The 20,333-nt window shown below is 42.7% G+C and overlaps 1 protein-coding gene across 6 annotated transcripts in view; it reads right to left on the minus strand.

The window, feature by feature from the left end:
* CCDC141 (coiled-coil domain containing 141) overlaps positions 1–20,333 on the minus strand; it is a 163,361-nt gene that overhangs the window by 6,833 nt on the left and 136,195 nt on the right. For 3 of the 6 annotated variants that reach the window (XM_075933726.1, XM_075933727.1, XM_025182788.2), the window contains 2 exons: positions 14,342–15,228; positions 9,824–11,832 (listed from right to left, as the gene is read on the minus strand). In XM_075933726.1, the coding sequence (XP_075789841.1) occupies positions 11,571–11,832; positions 14,342–15,228 (1,149 nt within the window). In that variant the 3' untranslated portion in view covers positions 9,824–11,570. Of the gene's footprint in view, positions 1–9,823; positions 14,013–14,341; positions 15,229–20,333 lie in introns of those variants that run through there. The other 3 variants (XM_075933730.1, XM_075933729.1, XM_075933728.1) reach the window with 3 other exon arrangements.

Consider the following 20,333-nt stretch of genomic DNA (forward strand, 5'->3'; position numbering starts at 1 on the left):
GTGGGTCTGGGTGGGAGGTAGGGAGAGAGGGTGCAGGGGTGGGGTGGGGTCTGGGAAGGAGAGAAGGTGCAAGAGCAGGGTGGAGGTGCGGGGTCTCAGTGGGAGGGGGTGCATGAGGAGACTGAGGGTGTGGGGGCTTGGCATAAGGGGGATAGGGGTGTTTAGCTGGCTCTGTGCCTCCCACTGCTCCCAGGCACCATCCCCTACTTTGCTCCACTTGGCTGTGAATCTGGCCATTGGGAGCAGTTGGGGAAAGCCTGCACTGCTGTTCCCCCTGCTGGTGGGAATGGGAGCAGCAGCATGCAGAGCCACTTCCTCCTCCTGTGAGCCAAATCTAGCCCACAAGGCTCTCCCCGTCTCCCCTGCAGTGGGATGCTGGTGCGCCAACCTCATGGGGGAGGGGGACGTGGCTGCAGTGGGAAGCTGAACCCCGAGTCCATGGCCCACCTATATGACAGTCACAACCACACTTTGAGAACCACTGAACTCTAGGATTTTTATAGCAGCCCAGACAATTAACTCATATCTTGCTTCCCCTCCACTTCAGAAAAATAGTTCTCTCTTTCATGGTGTACCATAGCTCATATATTTCTAAAGAACCATACAAGCTGTATGCATGCTATCTACCTTATTGTGAATGTAACTCCCTTAGGCATATACAAGACTCTCATATAAACAGAACTGTTCACATTTCGTGTTTAGAAACCTTAACCAAAATATTTCAGCTAATTAAATGTATCAAAATCTAGGGCTTGAGTCTACTCTCAGTTATACCATGCTAACTGTTCAGTCAAGTCATTCCTCCAATACACCAGGGTCAGAACAAAATCAGGATATTCCTTAAGAGTGTGTAACATACACCCCCATACAAAAGTCTCTAGCATAGGGGCATGTCAGGGGCCAACAAGAAGTGAGAGCAAGTGTGGCTGGGACAGTCCTGAGCCCCTGCTATATTACCACTACCACAAAGTCTATAATTAACTCGTGCCAGAGGCCAAAACTCTCTAATTCCGGCCACCCCTGCCTCCCTCAAAAACTGTGGGCCTGATAGTTATATCTTTAGGCCAGGGGTGGGGAAACTTTTTTGGGTCTGGGGCTGCTGACCCACAGAAAAATTGGTTGGGCCCAGCCTAGTAGATTTTGTGTTCTTCAGCCCTATGGGGGAAACAGTGGGGGGGGGGGGGAAGGGGGGCTCCCCAATGCTGAATGGAAGCCCCAAGCCTCAGGGGCCAGATCCAGGCAAGGCTTATGTTCCCCACCCCTGCTTTAGGCACTCCCATTGAAGTGAAGCAAGTCCACCTCACCTTACTGATGGTTGTGATTTTAAAGCTACAAATAAGAGGTATCTAATGTGGCTGACATAGAGGAAGCAGCAAATCGGGTAAAAGGAAGTTAATATCCTCAAACAGTGCTCTTATATTAATGACTATGAAGTTGGAGCCTATTCAATGTTGCTGTATAGGTGGAAGCAGAGAGAGTTTTGGAATTAAAAGCTCTTTATAGTCACCTACTAAAATATTTTCAGTGGGAGTGCTAAGGAGAAGGGAGCCTAAGGGTGGAAACTGTATTTTAATAGAGAAAAAAGACATTTAAGTTTCAGTGTGTTCCATGTTGGCAAGCCCTCCCCCCCCCCCCCACCTTTTATTAATACCTTTAGTTTTATAGGAATGCTTTGACTGAAAAAATTCAACCTGCTCCAATAACAAGTAAATTTATCTATGCTAATTTATTCCACATTTGTCTTTTAGTTTATGCCCCGCTTCACAGCAATCAATCTTGTGGCAGCAGCTCCTCTCTATGAAGCACAAACAAGGTATCTAGCAATGCAGATGAGCCAGTCCCCCTCCTTCATTTTCTCGTGTCTCTACAATTTCTCTTTTCCACCTCTTTTTTTTTAACCATTCTCTTTTTTCCCTATTGTCACTCCACTCTATTCTATCCCATCTCCTGTTCCTTCCCCTTTTGTTTCCCTCTTGCCTTTATCTATTTGTTCTTCATACCCTCCCTTCTTGGAGAATCCATATTGACTTTTTTGTGACCAGCAGGGGATTCTGCCTGGTACCAAGACCTACAGAGAAAAAAATTAAAGGGTGTTCATACTGGACTATTAGTCTCTGAAGCTATGTTCCTTTCTGATACTAATATGCTGGGAAACCTCCCCCTGTTGCAAATAAGCTGATATACCAAAGCATCACAGTGAATTTCTGATGCACAATACAGTTTCATGGACCACTGCAAATGCCTGGGAACTCCTAAAGAGTGGTTAATTTTTGCCATTGCTTCAGTGCTATTTTTTTCCAATAAGGTAGAGCTAATGGCTGTGTTGAAATAGAATAATTTATGTGGTATTGGTGTTGGCAAAAAAAAGTTTTCTGATTAAAAACCTAGCACTTTAAGAAGTTGTTCATCTTTGCCATCGTTCTGTATCTAAATAGTAGGAAGGGCCTACACCTTGTAAATGGGTACCTTTTTAGTTTTTTAAAAATAAAATTAAGAATGTGGTTTAAAGCAAGTTTCCAATCAGTGTGCTGTGAGCAGACATTGTGCCATCCTACAGATTGACATAACTATAAAGCAGACAAGAGGTCATATACCTTACATGATTCAAGTGTCTGAGTCAAAGGCTTGCATCCCAGCTGAGAATATTAAAATGGGTGTATGACCTGGCTTCTGTTACTATGGCTAAAAAGATTCATCTTCACCATTTAAAACATAACCAAGTCCCTTTCCCAGCTGTAGTAGAAGTGTTTGTGTAGTCCTGTGGAATTAGACAGAAAGTTGGACAAAGGAAGAGTGTATCACATGAAATGTCCTACATCTTTTTGTCTCAATGGTATATTGTGATGCAGAATCAATCTTTTGCCATGATAGAGCGATTTCTGTTCAGTACATCAGGAGAGTGTAGAACTAAATGCTACTTATTTTGCACAGAAAAGGTTCAAATCTCTGTTCAAATATAGCCATAACGTGGCAAGAATTACAGCTTCGATCTGGTTTCCTGCTGAATATACTACAAAATTGGTAGTGAAAAGGGAGTTAATATTCTGACAACAATAGTGTTAATGGACATAAACAGACGGCTACAGGCAATCTAGGTCCCCTTCCCTCCCCACATTACTTCATATTAAAATTGCAAATGAATCCAAGGTAGTTTTCTAATTTATATTAGTATTTCATGGGTTGCCATTCCATGAGCCACTAAATCTAGAAGCAAGTTTAGATCTGCTTTGAAAAAAGCTTCCCCTTCGTCCCCTGGTCTCCAGGGCTGTGTCTAGACTGGCCAGTTTTTCCGGAAAATCAGCCGCTTTTCCGGAAAAACTTGCCAGCTGTCTACACTGGCCGCTTGAATTTCCGCAAAAGCACTGACTTCCTACTGTAAGAAATCAGTGCTTTTTGCGGAAATACTATGCTGCTCCCGTTCAGGCAAAAGTCCCTTTTGCGCAAAACTTTTGTAGACAGCTGAGATTTGTGTTCTACAAAAAAGCCCCAATCGTGAAAATGTCGATCGGGGCTTTTTTGCGGAAAAGCGCGTCTCGATTAGCCACAGACGCTTTTCTGCAAAAAGTGCTTTTGTGGAAAAGCGTCCGTGCCAATCTAGATGCTCTGTTCCGAAAATGCTTTTAACGGAAAACTCTTCCGTTAAAAGCATTTCCAGAAAATCATGCCAGTCTAGACATAGCCCAATAGTAAAACATATCTCTGTCTCTAAAGGGCCTGAGGATAGTGGACCTGAAATCAGTCCTAGGTTTAAGATTGTCTTTTGTCCAGCTATCACCTCAGATTAATGTAATTATTGGACTTGAAAGGGATTTCTCATTTGGAGAAACAAAGTATGTCTGCAACAGGTTGTTTAAAAATACCCAAATAACCCGCAACTCTAATGTGGTGGGATGCGGAGGGGAGGGGAAAGCAACAAGTTTTAGAATGTTTAGATAGAGACGCAACAGACAGGATTCATCACAAGGCTCATCAGGTGGGTGGCTTTCCCTATCACACAGATCTGTGTTGAAAAGCCATATGAAATTGCATTTCACATTCCCTTTTGTCCACCTCTACCCTTTTCCACCTGGGACTTAATATTTTAGACCTATGACTCACAGTTCCAACTCCTAGCTAAGAAACAAGAAGTTTCCTCAGTAACCCTAACTTGGGATGTTAAATATTGGATAATTGAATAGTTGTGTAACTGCATGAAACTACTGTTTGATAGTCCTCAGGGGGGGACCAGCAGTCAGTGAACTCCCGGCTCGCCCCCTGCCACCTTGCGCTGCTGACTCCGTATCAGGCTTGATTCAGAGGCAGCAGCGCAGAGTGGCAGCAGCCCCTGTGTGTGGTGGGGGTCCAAGTTCCCCATGAACAGCGGGTACTCCACATCTCCTGGAGCAGCTTCTCTCCATGATGAGCTTGGGCCCGTGGACTGAGGCTGCTTTGTGGCAGCCTCTCCTGCCCCTCCCTCCACTGCCTCTGATAGTGGCAATTGTGCTAGGGTGGGAGGAGGCAGGTGACACTGTGGAGTTGGTGCAGCAGTGAGGGGGGGAACCAGCTTCCCTCAGCACCACTCCTGCTTTCCCCCACTTGCTGGCTCTGAGAGGTGGAAGAGTCCAACTCATGAAACCTCTTTGGCTAGTAACCAATGTTGCCTCTAATCTTTTCCATCATGAACTGAGTTTTTATCCCTATGCAGAATAAGTTTTGTTATGTGCACCAAGGTATGTGCAAATGTGCACCACTAACAGAAACACAAAACCAAGCTGCAGATGCTGTGCTGGGTGGCATTTGAATCTCTCCCAAGCGGCTGCAGAAGTGCACAGCTTACAAAGAACACTGCCAGTAATAGAAACTTTATAGCAGGAACTTTACAGCTTTCATTGCCACCTGTTCTGTAACACTCTGACATCTCAGACAGGGCTCTGGCACTCAGGGTGAGGAGGGACAGCCCCACATGCTGTAATTTTTCAGTGCTAAATGGCCCCTGAAGGGACAAACTCGTTTCTCTTTAAAAACAACCTGGCTTTCTTCAGCCAGCAGCCCAAGTCTGCTCACAAGCAGAGAGCCCGCAGATAAGCGCGGGATGAGACAGACCTCCCCAGCTTCAGCGCTGAGAGGAAAACCACCTGCTGCAGCCGTCTCTAGCTCTGCTCCCTCCCCAGAGCCCCGAGCCCCCTGTGCTGGCTCCTCCATTACTGAGTGACGCCTGGTCCCGCTGGGAGACCGTCTTGTGGAGACAGAAACACACGAACCCCTTTCCTCCCTCCCATCTTCTGCACCGGCCACCCAGCCTGTTCCAACCACACCGCGAGCCCGGCAGCGGGGCTTCGCTGCCTTTAACATGGCTGGCTCAAAGCCAGGCGGGTTTTGAAACGCAGGCTCCTTTGCTCAGGGGGCAGGCAGGGAGCGGGTCTAGGCTCAAGCGAGTGGAGGTCAGGTTGGAAACAGCCCGTGGCAGAGCCAATACCAACCAGCTCAGTGGTCCCGGGAGCGCTGGGGGTGGCGGGAGAACATGCAGCCGGCACAAAGCCCAGTTCTCTGCGGAAAGGGCTAACGGCAACACGGTGGCTTTAAAATTAGGACGGGAATGGTTACAAAGCGCAAACCCTTGTTCGGCGGCTGGAAGAGTTAACAAGCAACCCGCGCCGGGCGCCCTCACGCTGCTGGTCCCGAGCAGGCGCTAGGTGCAGTTGCACGCAGGAAGTTTTGAGAGCTCATTAGGCCCAGGGTACAAAGAATTTTCACAGGGTCTGTTCACCTGTAAGTATCTGAAGGGTGTAGATGTGAAAAAGACCGTGGAAGTATTTAGGGTGATCGGGGAGCTCCAACTAAAAGTACTACGTTAAAAAGAGTAAAAAGTAAGGCAGGCAGAATATCAGGAAATATTTCCCCAGGAGTGACAGCTCTACTATTCTCCCAGAGAGAATAAAGAAAACCCTCTCTCACCTTGAGCCATTTAAAATGTGACAATATAAAGCAGTTTTTTACATCAGGGCATTTGGCAATAATCAGCATTTATTGTACCTTTGCTTATAAATCCCAGTATTAACAATTGGAAGAGGCCCTTTAGTGCCTCCCTCCCCCAAGCAAAATAGCTCTGCAACCAGAGTATCAGGCAGAGATTAAAAGACCCTTATCTGTAAAATGAATAGTGATTTAAATATTAGATTAAATATACTATTTCTGTTTAAGGCAAGTGAAAAGCAAGTGCATACTAACCTAGCAACACTCTGAGATAACTACTTAAAGATACTAGTATTGCATTTGATTTACTAACATCTACAAAAGGGACTAGACAATCTGAAGCCCTTACACTCATGTTTGCTAAAAGTATTTACAGAATTTTTCTTAATCTATTTTGCACTTTCATCCACTCCTTATGCAGTAGTACTGTAAATACCATATCCCCTGCCCACCTACTGAGTAGTCCTAAAAATAATAATGCATTTCAGTTAGGAAAGCTGGCTTATTTTCTCTTTTTCTTTTCTGGGCCAAATTTTGAATTATTCATTCAGGCAAAAATCTCATGGAAAGCAGTGTGAATTTTGCATGAGACACAACAAATAAGGAAAGCAAGATTAAGTTCCATATCTAGAATTATTTTTAATTTTTGGGGGTAGAAACATAAGAAGGGCCATTTATCCCAATATCAGACCAGTGGTCCATTTAGCCCAATATTATGACTTCCAATAGTGGCACTTGTCAGATGCTTTAAAGGGAATGAATTGAACATGGTAATTACAGAGTGATCCATCCATCCCGATACCCAGTCCAAGTTTCCAGCAGGCAGATGTTCAAGGTCACCCAGAGTGTGATGTTGTATCTCTCTGGCCATTTTATATATAAATAAAGCAGATCTTTTGAAAAGGAAAGCAAACATCCAGGGCCCAATCTTGCCACTTTTAAAGCCAATGTCAAGACTCCTTCTGACTTTAATTGGAATAGAGTGCGGTTCTCTGCAGTTTACCTTAGTGCAAAGTGTCCTCATGGGTCACTTTACCTCCATTTAAACCTGTGTCTAGACTGGCCAGTTTTTCCAGAAAATCAGCCGCTTTTCCGGAAAAACTTGCCTGCTGTCTACGCTGGCTGCTTGAATTTCCGCAAAAGCACTGACTTCCTACTGTAAGAAATCAGTGCTTTTTGCGGAAATACTATGCTACTCCCGTTCGGGCAAAAGTCCTTTTGCGCAAAAGGGCCAGTGTAGACAGCTCAGCTTTGTTTTCAGCAAAAAAGCCCCGATCGCGAAAATGGTGATCGGGGCTTTTTTGTGGAAAAGCGCGTCTAGATTGGCACGGACGCTTTTCCGCAAAAAGTGCTTTTGTGGAAAAGCGTCAGTGCCAATCTAGACGCTCTGTTCCAAAAATGCTTTTAACGGAAAACTCTTCCGTTAAAAGCATTTCCAGAAAATCATGCCAGTCTAGATGTAGCCCTTACGTTTACCTAGTTCAAAACATACTGGGGTGAATTTTACTTCCTCAGTGTGCTCACTATTCCTTTTGCTTTGGCACAGGAGTTGATCACCTCTCAAGCCTTCTCCAGTAAGGAGTTGTTGTAAGACATGAGCTGCTTTATCAGGTAGAACACAGCATTTATGAAGGGGAAACTACTCAGGTTACCATTCAGCCTGGTTAATGAATGGGGCATTAAGCAATGGAAAGCAGCTTCTTCTGTACAAGTATAACCCATACACCTATGCTATGCTTTACATTTTCCATATCTTTGAAAGTTGCACTCTACGGCTAAATCTACAGTACATACAACTTTTGGTGGGATGTAAAGTACACATAGCTACATACCATAGTGAACTGCCAGGTGCATCTATATTACAGTGTGTAGCTATAGGTGTCAGTGAAAGACTCTAGTGGCACAGGAAGACTAGGGGGAAAGCTTCAGCTTTCTTTCTGTTGCCAGAGCCTTTCCATGCGGTGAGGAAAGATCCTGGCTCAGGAGATTTGCCCAATCCTTTTCCTTACTGCCTGCACGCAGCCCTGCCAGAGCCTTCCTTCTCTGAAGGAGTCTTTTCTTGTGGCAAGGAAAGGCTCCTGCAGTTGAAAACTATAGAGTTAAAAATAGCAGTCTAGATGGAGAGACACGGCTTGAACAAGTAGCAAGCTGGTAGGATATATACTTGCATATCTTCCCCCACCCTTCAGGCATCACATATGCCATGCCTCAAAGGTATACTGCCTCACTGGCTATATTGCCATTTACACCCATTCTAGAAGACTCTGTGCCTGCAATAGTGTCTAGTGTAGATATTGCCTAGATGGGGTGTCTACAATTGGAGATGAGATGCAGCTTTGAACACACACATCCGACAGCCCTTCCAGTGTTGCCATTCTTGCTATTTTATGAGAAGCCTGAGGATATTTTATATTTAAATTTAAAACCTTAGCTTCTTGGGGCAAGAGCTCAAGCAAGAATCTCAGCTTTCACTTTAAAGGAAGTAAGGCTTCAACCTGCATAATTGCAGTGACAAGACTGAAAATATGATCTGAGTGTACTGCAAACTCAGAAAACAGAAGAAAGTCCCCAAAATATATTATTCAAAACAGAAACCTGAGATTGGAGTGCCTTGACTCATGATATTTCATGACAACACTTCTAGCTGTCCCATCAAAAGCAAAAAATTTAAGTGGCACCCTGAGCTCCAGAAATCAGGGATCTCCCAGATCATCCAGAGGTACATCTCCATAGCAGCTGCAAGGTAATATTCAGTTTGGGTAGCTGTACACTCTCTAGCTTAGACTGGGTGCAGTCCTATCCAACCCCCTGGGTACATACTTGGGCAGCTAGCCTGCCCTCCTAGCCCCACTGCAGTTATGCTGCTATTTTCAGCATGCTGGCTAAAACAAAACTAGCGTGTGCATGTCCACCATGCTGGAAATTACAACTCCAGCTGCAGGGTAGACATGCTCCACGACACTGTTTCTCAGCCTTTCCAGATTACTGTAATCTTTTCAGGAGTCTGATTTGTCTTGTGTCATCCCAAGTTTCACCTTAAAAATGACTTGTTTACAAAATCAGACAAAAATTTAAAAATGCCATAGCGTGCTATTACTGAAAAATTGATTACTTTCTGCAAATATAATATAAAATAAATCAATTGGAATATAAATCTTGTACTTACATTTCAGTGTCTAAATATAGAACTGTATAAACAAGTTATTGTCTGAAAATTGAGTTTGTAATAGCTTTGCTACTGCTTTTTATGTAGCCTGTTATAAAATTACACAAGTATCCAGAGGCATTGATGTACCACCTGGAATGCCTCTGCATACTTCCAGGAGTATATGTATTCTTGGTTGAAAACCACTTCTTTAGAAGACTTCACATTCCTTCCCTATCTGCACAGAACATTGGTGGTATAAAAATAAACCCATGGGTTTCAGCCTCTGGAGAAACATCCTGGAGAAGATCAAAATATCCCCTTGGTGGAGGGGGAGAGAGGGTTGACTTTGAATTCTCACACTGCTGAGTGTGTTCTAATCTAGTCCAGTATGATGAAAACTGCAAAGCCTTGACACTAAATTAGACCCACCACCTTTCATGCAGTGACTACAAATCTACTGGCTGGCTACAGCCTTCCAGCATTCTGTTGATTTTAAATGAAGATCAGGCAGTCAGGCACCGACACTTTAGTAACAGGTAATACCTGAAACACATTGGAAGGATACTTTTGTTTAATCTCAATGTTTATTATACTGTATATGCAAGTAGGAGTCTCAACATAGTTGCTTTGTTGGTTGTTTTGTAGCAATGAATATGGATATAATTACAAGGCAATGAATTTAAACTGTTCTTTGGAGAAATTTCAAACATTCAAGATGCTAGTTATTATTAATTGTAAAATGAAAACCATGTTTCCTGAAAAGTACTAATCTATATAGCTTATTTACTTGGAAAAATTCTTATGAGACAACATTTACATGTGATGGCTAGACTTAATATAAATTCTGTTTATAATATGTTGTCTTCCCCCATCAGGTCAGCTCCCCTTTTCCTGTTGCTAAAGATATTTTGCCTTGAGGACTTCTGTTTTGAAGTTACAAGATTTAAATAGAGACACAGCCTCTGTGCCAAAAATTCAAATGTTTGTCTCTAGCCTCACTGGCTCTGTGCTATTTGAAATCTAGATTCTGTTCAGATCCTGTTGTGCAGTCAATCATTTATTTTCTTATTGTAAATTTTGCAAGAAACTGTATGTTCCACCCCCACCTGCCAGGCCTTATAAATTTCCCACAAAAGCAGATTCATTTTGTGAAAGCAGCAAAGGATAAAAGAAAAAGATTATACCAATGTTCACCAACTGTTTTTAGTGTATGGATACATGTGCCCAACTTTCATAAGAAATAGTAGAAATTAATAAGTTGTATATCTCACTCTTTAAATAGATTGATAATTTATAGGCAAAATCTTCCAGTGGCATGATTATTTTCTTACCTTTGTCAAAAACCTTAAGTAAATTATTCACTGTGTTTATAATATAACAATATTTTACTTGTCCTTGAAATGTAACACATGCAAGCAAATTCCTCTTTTTAATGTTACAGTTTTAAAATTACGGCTCATTTCTGACTGCAGCAATTTAAATGGAACCACACAGAAAAATCCTTCCTTTTCATTTTATCATTTATACTATCTTTTAGTATATTCTTTGATCTCTTTGAAAACAATTTATTAAAAAGGAATTAAAAATGGGCTCAAGGTCCAATGCACAGAAGATTATTTATCCCTGTTCATGTTTATAGATGGGAGTATAAAACATCTGTATCTTCCATTTAACATTTTTTAAGAGGAGTAAAAAGGTTCGTAGGAGTTATGGCACATATAAATGCATATACAGAACAGCTAAATATATTGGAAAAAGTCTTACTTTTAAAAGATTTGGTTGGTTGTCATGGGAATATTATAAAGCAGGAGCTACTTCTCTTAACTATCACTTACAAGGGGGCAGAGCCTGAGCTGGGGAAAGTTAGAAAAGCTTCACTGACTTCAGTGAAGCTATGGGAATGCACAGCAGCTGAGGCTCTGTCCCCTTGCTTTAAAGTCACTCAAAAAAGATAAATTTTATTAAGAAGAGCTGTAGTACTTAAAATAGAATATAATGATCTGATGTATGCCAATTAAACTATGATTACACTTCTGTACTGTGCAGATTCAAGTAGCTATGCCATGCCAAGAAACATTTAAAGTGTATGTGAGAAAAGTATAATCAGAAAACACATTTGATGTAAAAAGCATCATGCTACATACATTGATTTGAGCATCATGTTCCTGGATGCACTGTGACACATTATGATGTCTACAAACAACACCTTTTGTAACATTTTTTTTATTAAGTCTAAGACGTCTTTGTTATAGAGTGCAAAGCTCTGTCCATCATCCCAACTACATTTTAAACTAAAAATTAACATGATGAAAGAAGATGAACATCTGATGTAGTAGTGGCATTAACAAAATATCCAGCGTGACAAAAAAGCAGATTGGTACCGTTTGTGAAAGGTGCAGTGGAAGATAACTGATTTATTGTTGCTTCAGTCTGTGAGAATCAAGTCCCAGTGTTGTCAGTAGTACACTTACTATGTGAATAGCCAGTACATTAGTGATACGCTAATATAGATGAGACACAACATTATCCAGTTTATTCTTGTGATAGGTGGCCTGTTACCTTTCACATGGAGGATGGCACTTGATGAGATAGTGCCACTAGAATTTTTAGCCCGAACAACATAGAGGCCAGCATCTCCATCACACACCTTCTGAATGAACAAAACATGCTTTGTCTCCTTTTGTAAAAGTTTTAAGTGCTCATCATCAGTCAATTTCTGGCCCTTCTTGTACCTGAAGCAGAGAGTCAGTTTTCAAGTGAGGTTTACATCAATATTTGCAGAAGCAGAAATTGCTGATTTCAGACAATCTCTACAATAATGATAGCCGTAGCAGTCATTGCGAGCTGCCGCTCCCCAATTACCTCCATTTAGAAGAGTTATATTTAAACAGAGATACAAAATAGCTACCATGTTCAAATATGTATAAGGTTAGAAAAGATACAAAAAAGAGAGTCCTGATCAATAAAATCTTGCTAACAAATGATTAAATTCACCTATGCATCACATGAGCTCTGTACTGGAGGCTTAAAAGGGTCTTAAGTGGTGCACAGAGCATCATGCAGGCCCTCTAAAGAAAGATGGTTTGGTGGCTAAGGCACAAGTCACCAACTTTGGGGACCTAGATTCAATTCCATGCTTGGATTCCTGAGTGAACTTGGGGAAGTCACTTAAATACTTATGAGGAAGTGGGCTTAAAGTACCTGGTCCAAAGAAATCAATGGAAGTTAGGGACCTTTGAGTATCTGGGCTTTAGTCTCTGTGTGTCTCAGTTTCCAACCAGGGGATAAGAACATTAAGACTATGAGGCATCCAGATATTCTAGTGATGATGTGGCCATGCAAGTACCTTAGACAGATTAGACAGATACACATACATATTAATTTCAGTCAGAGAAAACAGAAAGAGAGTAGATGAACCTGGTGTTCCTCTCACTTTTGCCAGTGTAAAGCTGGTGTAATTCATTTGGGCCAAGTTCTCAGTTATTGAAAATGAATGTAGCTTCACTGATTTCAGGGGACATATGCCAATTTACACCATCAGAAGATCTGGCCCATTTCAATAGTGAAATGGCTGATTTACCCTCTTAAGGTAGGCCCTAGTTGTCTGATTCTGTAGTTTCTACTATTACTATATTTAACATTGCCTACATGTAAAACCTCCATGCCTATGTCTGTTAAAATATATACATCTATGCAATCAATATTGGATAAAATGATTCTGAACTAAATGTTTATTGTAAAAAAATCCACTTTCACAATTTTCATAAAATTGTGGATTGAAAAATGGTTCACCTTAAAATTTATTTTGAAAAATAAATAAAAATCCCAGCAATTTATTCTTTTGTGCTGAATCAGTGTTAATAGTGCTTTAAAACTGAATTGAAGTGACTTAATTCACCAGCAATACCTTCTCAAAGTGTAGAAGAATTAAAAAGTGATGACTATATTACTGATATTGGCAGAATATACTGCATATTTCAATATTTCTTATGTTTTTGGAATTCTTCGGGGGGAAATTCACATTATTAAAAGATCAGCAAAAATAAATTGTACTCAGTGTGTGTTAGTTTATGGTAGGTGGTAAACTCTCTCTACAGTTGGAAAGATCAGGGGTGGCCTGTGAGCCTAGACAGTCACCTAGGGCGCCGCTGGCCCCGGGCACCCGATGCCGACGTCACAGGGCGCCTGGGCGCCCGATGATTACGTCATGGCCATTGACGGCTGTGCAGGCGGGGGCGCCAATCGTGCCTTCCGCCTGGGGCGCCAGCTGCCGCAGCCAGCCTCAGGCCGTTCCTGCGCAAGATGTTTCTCTATCAGTCTATGCTTTCCATTATAGTTCTAGCAAATTAAAACAGAGATTCTATATGGGAATTAGGAAGAAAAGTGGGTAATATGGCTCTGGGAAATTGCAGTTGAATTTATTAAAATAAACTAGTGCAGCACATAAATTAATAAATATTACATTATTGTGAAATCTTTGGGACCTTCCATCAGTCTCTAAAAATCTTTATTAATGGATTTATCAAAATATTTTTACCCTTAAGAGATACTTATATTTCTCACTAATAAAAGTTCCTACTTCTGATTATTAAAAACAGTTCATGAGAAAAGTGGATAGGAGAGAGTAAATATTCAGTTAAAAACTGGAGTTCCTAGTTTATAGGCTTATTTTCTTTGCTTTCAGTCTTTCCCATTTGTGGGAAGAAGGGATGCTTGCAAGTAGAAGGCACATTATATGGAATTTAAGCATTGGAATAAATTGCTTAGGACAGCTGTGGAATCTCCACCACTGGAGATATTTAAGATCAGGTATGATCCAGATGGTGCTTGGTCCTGCTGCGCGATCAGGGGGCTGGACTCGATGACCTCTCAAGGTACCGTCCAGTTCTAGTGTTCTATGATCCTATGTTGGCTGTAAAAGGGGAAATTCCTTTCACAATCATTTTAAAAAGTGGAATGTTATGCTAAAAAGAAATATAAAAGAAAAATGTGTTTGATGTAATTTCATTTGAAAATAAATGTTTGCTACTCTGATAATTCATAAAGATTGAAAGCAGTGAAATTATTTCAAGTGGGTTAATTGAAAATAAGTTTTCTTTGTAAATGGAACCATGCAGCAGTGTAGTATGATATGGATAACAAGCAATTCTCACTAATTTTAAGATTAGTGCACACAGTTGTAAGCAGTTCAATGTGTATTCCTATAGGTATATTTAGTTTTTCTCATTATAAGCTACCCACCATGTCAGTGAAGGCTCTGGAAATCCTGTTACTTCTACTTCCAAAGTCACTGGAGAACCTTCCATCACGGTTACATTGGACAGCAGTTTGGAGAAGTTAGGCGCCTGTCCAGATAGGCTGACCATGCTGTTCTTTTCTGATACATTTTTAATCTCTTCTTGAGTGACCATCTGCCTCTGACAGCTTCTGGTGGTGTCTGATTGAAACACGAGATCTGAGAATGCATCAGGCAAAGCATGCGGCCAATCCTGAGTTTTAGTAACGTTATTAATGTCATGCAATTGTTCTTGTGTTTCTGTCATGCTTTGGTAAGCTTCACTGTGTTGTAAATGTGTCTCACACATTTCACTCATCATGCTATACACAGGGTTTGCATGTATTGTGCTGGAAACAGTGATTATTTCAGGTACTTCTGGTGAACTACAAGTCAAAGGAGATTCTACTCCAAATTTTGGATAGTGCTCTAATGTAGAAGGTAAAAACCTCTCTGATTCATCTGATGTGGTTTCTTTTCTATGATATGAAGTGTCAGCATAAGCAACAGGTGTTAAGAGATCAAACTCATCAATCATTCTTTTGCTGCCAGTGTTTATCTGCATTTGCAAGCTACAGGAGCTAACATGCAGACTATGAGAACTACAGCAAGGCTGCTCTTCCAGCTCAGCTTCAGACTGCAAGAGGTCAGATTCAGGCATCTCGGAAAGCAGTGGCAAAGAAATGTCATCAGGTGATATACATTTATGTTCCTCTCTCGAGGCTGTTTCTTCTGCCAGGAGCTCAGTCTGTAAACTATTCTCTTTGGCAGAAAGAGACAGTGCCGTATTCTGTGAAACAAAATCCTCCCCAGCTGGGCAGACAACTGAAATATCAGCGAGTCTCGTCTCTTCCTTAAAATAGAACAAAAAGAGCACAAGTTACTGTAGCACATATCCACATTTCATGCACAAGGTAGCAATAATATTTGGAATATTACTAATTAAATTCCGTCCACTTTGGAAAGTAGGAAAAAATGTGTGTGGCAGAGAATCACTAGCAAAAAATATTCAGTGAGATAACAGGTGGTCCAAACAGCTTGTGTACAGTCTAAAAAGTAATACAATCTGAACCCTTTATATTTTATTGATATAGCACCTAATATCAATGCACATACTTTGTATCAACAGGTGTCAGCCAGTAGATTCCCTATGCTCTGTGTTTACATAGGTATTTACTAATCTGTTACTGCTTTGCAAATGGTCACCATAGTAACATGGTATAGTATATATTTCCTGCATGAGTTTGACTATACTAGTCCTTTATTATAGTCAAATTACTGGGGCCTTTTATTCTGTTGGGAAGAAGGTGTCTGGCTATGGTTTGTGGGGTTTAGGAGCTAGACCAGAGGGGGGCAAACTATGGCCCATGGGACCCTATTGTCTGGCCCCTGAGCTCTTGCCCAGAGAGGCTAGCCCTTACCCCCTCCATATCTGTCACCCCTCCCCCACAGCCTCACTTTGGCACAGTTGTAAGCTCTGGCTCAGATGCACAGCTGTAGCATCGCCAGCCCTAGTGCTCTGGGTTGCGCAGTAAGGGGGCAGGAAGAATGAGGGGATTGGATGGTAGTGAGGGATCCTGGAGAGTTGGTCAGAGTAGGGAGCAGGGGAGTTGGGAGGGGCGGAATTTCTGGGGGGCAGTCAGGGGACAGGGGTCCCAATGGGATGGTCAGGGGGTGGAGAGCAAGAAGGGTTGGTTAGGAGCAGGAGGTCAGATAGGGAAGGGGGGCAGGGGCTGGGTCATGCCTGGCTACTTGGAGAGGCACAGCCCCTATAGCCTTCCCTATCCAGCCCTCCGTACAATTTCAGAACCCTGCCTGCTGTGGTACCACAAGCCACTCAAAGCCGGAGGAAATGTATATGTCTCTGTGTGTCATGCTCCTTGGTAGGGGAAAGAGAGTTCGCATACTGCTTTTATCCCCAGCACAGGCCTCACAGTTCCCATTGGCCAGAAATCAGCCAATGGGAGTTGTTTGGGCTTTGCCTGTGGAGACATGCTGCCTTCCTCCCCTCTGCCCTAGCACAGATGCACCCACTGTCCTAGCATCTGGCTGCTTTAAGTGGTGTATGGGGGTGTGACAGCAAAGGAGCCTGCTCAAGAGTCCCACTGGGCTGCTGGCCAGGAACCACCTAAGGCAAGTTCCTCCCAGTCAGAGCCTGCACGTGGCACCCCACTCCCTCCTGTACCCCAACTCCCTGCCCCAGGTCATAACCCAAATCCTCTGCACCTCCTTCTACACTTCTCCTCCAAGTCATAATCCTTTCCTGCATCCACCCCCCTCCCAGTCACCTGCTTCTCTTTCTGCACTCCAATCCCCTGCCCTAGGTCACAATCCACTTCTTTACCCAAACTCCCTCCCAGACTCCAAGCTCCCTCGTGCACCCCAGTCCCCTACTCAGGGCTGCCTTCCATACTCAACTTCCATCCCAGACCCCAGGCTCCTTCCATTAATATATAAAAAAAGTTCAGTCCTTGACCACTTACCAAATTCTTGGAGTGGTCCCCCATCAAAAGTTATTGTTCACCCTGTCATATTCATATAAAGTGCACATATAATTGTGCACATGAATTCACAGTTGCAGCTGCAAATCAGTATGAACATAGGTCTCGTCTACACTAGGAAATTAGGCCAGATTAGAAAATCCACAGCTTTGAATGACATAGTTAAGCCAAGATTAGTCCCTGTAAAGACAGCACTAGGTTGACACAAGAACTCTTCATTGACTTAGTTTGGGGTGGCCAATAATTTTAGATGGGGGGGGCACTTCAGAAACTTCCGTGCTTCTTCCCCCCCCCCCCCCCGCGCACACACACAGACCCTGATTGGCCTGCGGTGGAGGGAGTGCATGAAGTTTTAGCCCCACTCCACCGAGAGAGAACCACCAACTGTTTTGAACATCTGGCAGTTCCCTCTAGGTCAATCAGGGTCTGGGGGGAGGGGAGCATGCAAAGTCTCCTCCCACCCTGCCCCTGTCCTGCAAGGGGTGCACACTCTTAGAGTCAACTGCTAGGGTTGACTAAGTGCCGCACGCCCCTTGCAGGGCAGGAGAAGACTTTGCATTCTTCCCCCTGTCCTGAGGCCCTGATTGGTCTCTGACAGTGGAGAGAGCATGTGAAGTCTCTTACTCCCTGCTCCCACCCTGAAAGGGTCAAGTGGTGCTTAGAGTCAACCCTAGCAGCTGACTAAGTGCCGAGAGCTGCTGGCAGGGAAGAAAACTTTGCAGGCTCCCCTGATTGGCCTGGGGGCAGTGGAGCAGCAGACCAGATAAATCTTCTTGGTGGGCCGCATTCAGCCCGTGGAAGCCCTTTTTCCCCACCCGTGACTTAATTACTACCTCCTGGAAAGATGAATTACATATGCCAAAGGAAGAACTGCTTCGGCTTGTGCAGGTTGTTCTATAATGAAGCACTGCAGCTGTTCCACTGGAGCATTTAAAGCATAGACAAGCCCCAATCTGGTTTCCTTAATTACTTCTGTGCTTGGACTCTGGCCAGGGTTTTGTACAACAGTAATTGTGAAAGGTGCAATCACATTCTCATCCATTCATCCCATTAAACTATATTTGAACCAAAACTCTGGGAAAGTTATTTTGAGAGCACAATTTCTTTCTTGTGGTCCAGTGCTGCTGTTAAACTCTGTGCAATATATTGCATCTGTCAGCCAACTGCATCAATTGAATGTATAAGTCTCCAATTTTCTGTCACCTATCTCCATCCACCACAGATATTGTCACTAACAAATGAGCACATGAAGTATGTGTGTAAATGCGTGGTCCTAGCTGGCAAGAGGTACAGAAGGATATCATTAGTGGCCTTCAAGATAAGCGTTTAGTGACCATTTCAACCAATCTTTCCTTCTACATGGTTAGTTAAGTGTTGCTCTGTTTGTAAATATTTTTACTGGTCTTTGGCACACACAGTAAACAAATCAGTCAACAGTAAAGAAAAAGATACTGCCAAAAATATATTTGTCCAGGGCTTTGTTGTTCCATCCTGGCATGTTAGCCAGTTGAAGGCTGTGGTGATTCACTACACAGACACATCAGTCTCTTTTGGTGAACTGACTGGAAAAAGCAGTTCTATTGCTTTTATTCTGCCTGAAATGATTAATTTGGTCATGAAATGAAGCTCAGCTTTGGGCTTAGAATTCATCTGCTATAAACACCATTTGATGAACTTGGACCTCACAAATACCATTGACGAGAGAATAGAAAATGGGAATAATAAACATGGCAAATAAAAATTTCATTTCTTAATTTTCTGAGAAGTGTGTGGATGGATTTCTCCAGCTAGTCACTCAGATCTAGTCAAGAATACTACATCAAGCTCAGATGTTAGGCCTTGTGATGTTTTAAATTATTACAACTGTGATTAACTGCTAAGTGGATATATCCAACTTGTTGGACCTTGCTGATATTGTCACATATACCTGTTTCAGCTTTTGTCCTACCCAGGCTTGGACCTCACTGAACCCAGAGGCTTTATCTGGGGCCCAGAGACCAAGATCGGATTACTTCAACACTAAGTGGTACTTCAAAAACAAAATTAGACTAAGTCTCTGTATTAAAATACTACCAGGGTGAGAGAGTCCTGCAAGAATATTAAAGCCTGGGCGGGCATATTTTACAATAATAAGGCTAAGTAATTTCTCAATAGCTGACTGGCTGTGTCTAAGGCTATGTCTACACTGCAGGCTTCCACACTACCAGCCTATTCTTGTGCAAGAAAGTTTACAGTAGATCATCAGAAGAGAGGGCTTTTTGAGAAAGAGTTATTCCTCTCTCCACGAGGAATAAGCCTTTTTGCGCAAGAGCTCTTGCGCAAAAGGCTAGTGTGGATGGGAACAGCTAAAATGGCCATCCAAGCTTTCTTGTGCAAGAGAGTGTCCACACTGCCATGGACGCTTTTGCGCAAAAGCACATGGCAGTATGGACGTGCTCTTGCGCAAGAACTTTTATGCAAGAACTCTTCTGCAAAAAGCCTGCAGTGTAGACATAACCTAAGGGTGAGTCTACACAGCAGGGCTTACCTCAAAATAAGCTACGCAAATTGAGCTACGTCAAATGTGTAGCTTATTTCAAAATAGCTTATTTCGAAATTGGGAGCATCTACACAGCACTTATTTCAAAATAGAACACTCTGACTTCCCTTACTCCTCATACAATGAGGGTTACAGGAATCGGAGTAGGAAGTCCTCCAGCTTGACAGTACTTTGACATTATTTTGAAATAACTGCCTGCTGTGTAGACACGGACTAAGTTATTTCGAAATAACACGAGTTATGTTGCTGTGTAGACGTACCCTAAGTTCTGAATGAAATCAATGGCTCAGATCCTTCCCCATTCTTAGGTTGCTTTGTTCTACTCCATTGATTTGAAGTGATCCCAGCATAGACATAGCTTACCATAGAGACCACACCAGCAATGACCAATCTTTCAGTGGCATGCAACAGCTAGCTAGCCCAGGGCTGGGTAGCATGAGAAAACGGTGTAAATTAAGCTTTCCTGCACCTTTACAATCTCCAGCTGCTGTAATGGCTGGTAGATTGGTTAACTTTGTGTGAAATCCTGACTGTATTGAAGTCTATAGCAAAACTCCCATCCGTTTCAATTGTATCAGCATATCATTCTGTGATTTAAAAAGGGACCCCAGGTAAGACTTGATACTGGTACTTTATTTACATGTACATAGATGTAACAGGATACTGAGGTTCCAATCTATTATTTATGCCAAAGAAATTAATCCCTGTAATTTTAAGATTTCTCTTGTATTGCTTGCTGCACTGCAAAGGGGCAGCCCTCACCCCTCATGAGCACCCTCCTCTGGCCGAGTGCACTCTCTTGTTTGTCAGCTGAAAGCCTTCTTTGGCAGTGTAGCCCTCCTGCTAAGTCACACCCTATGTGTATCAAACCCCCTTCTGGGGTAGACATCTAACAGGGGCCCATCTTGGTACCTTCTG

Source organism: Pelodiscus sinensis, chromosome 7, assembly GCF_049634645.1.
Source record: "Pelodiscus sinensis isolate JC-2024 chromosome 7, ASM4963464v1, whole genome shotgun sequence".
In the NCBI taxonomy this organism is placed as follows: domain Eukaryota; kingdom Metazoa; phylum Chordata; order Testudines; family Trionychidae; genus Pelodiscus; species Pelodiscus sinensis.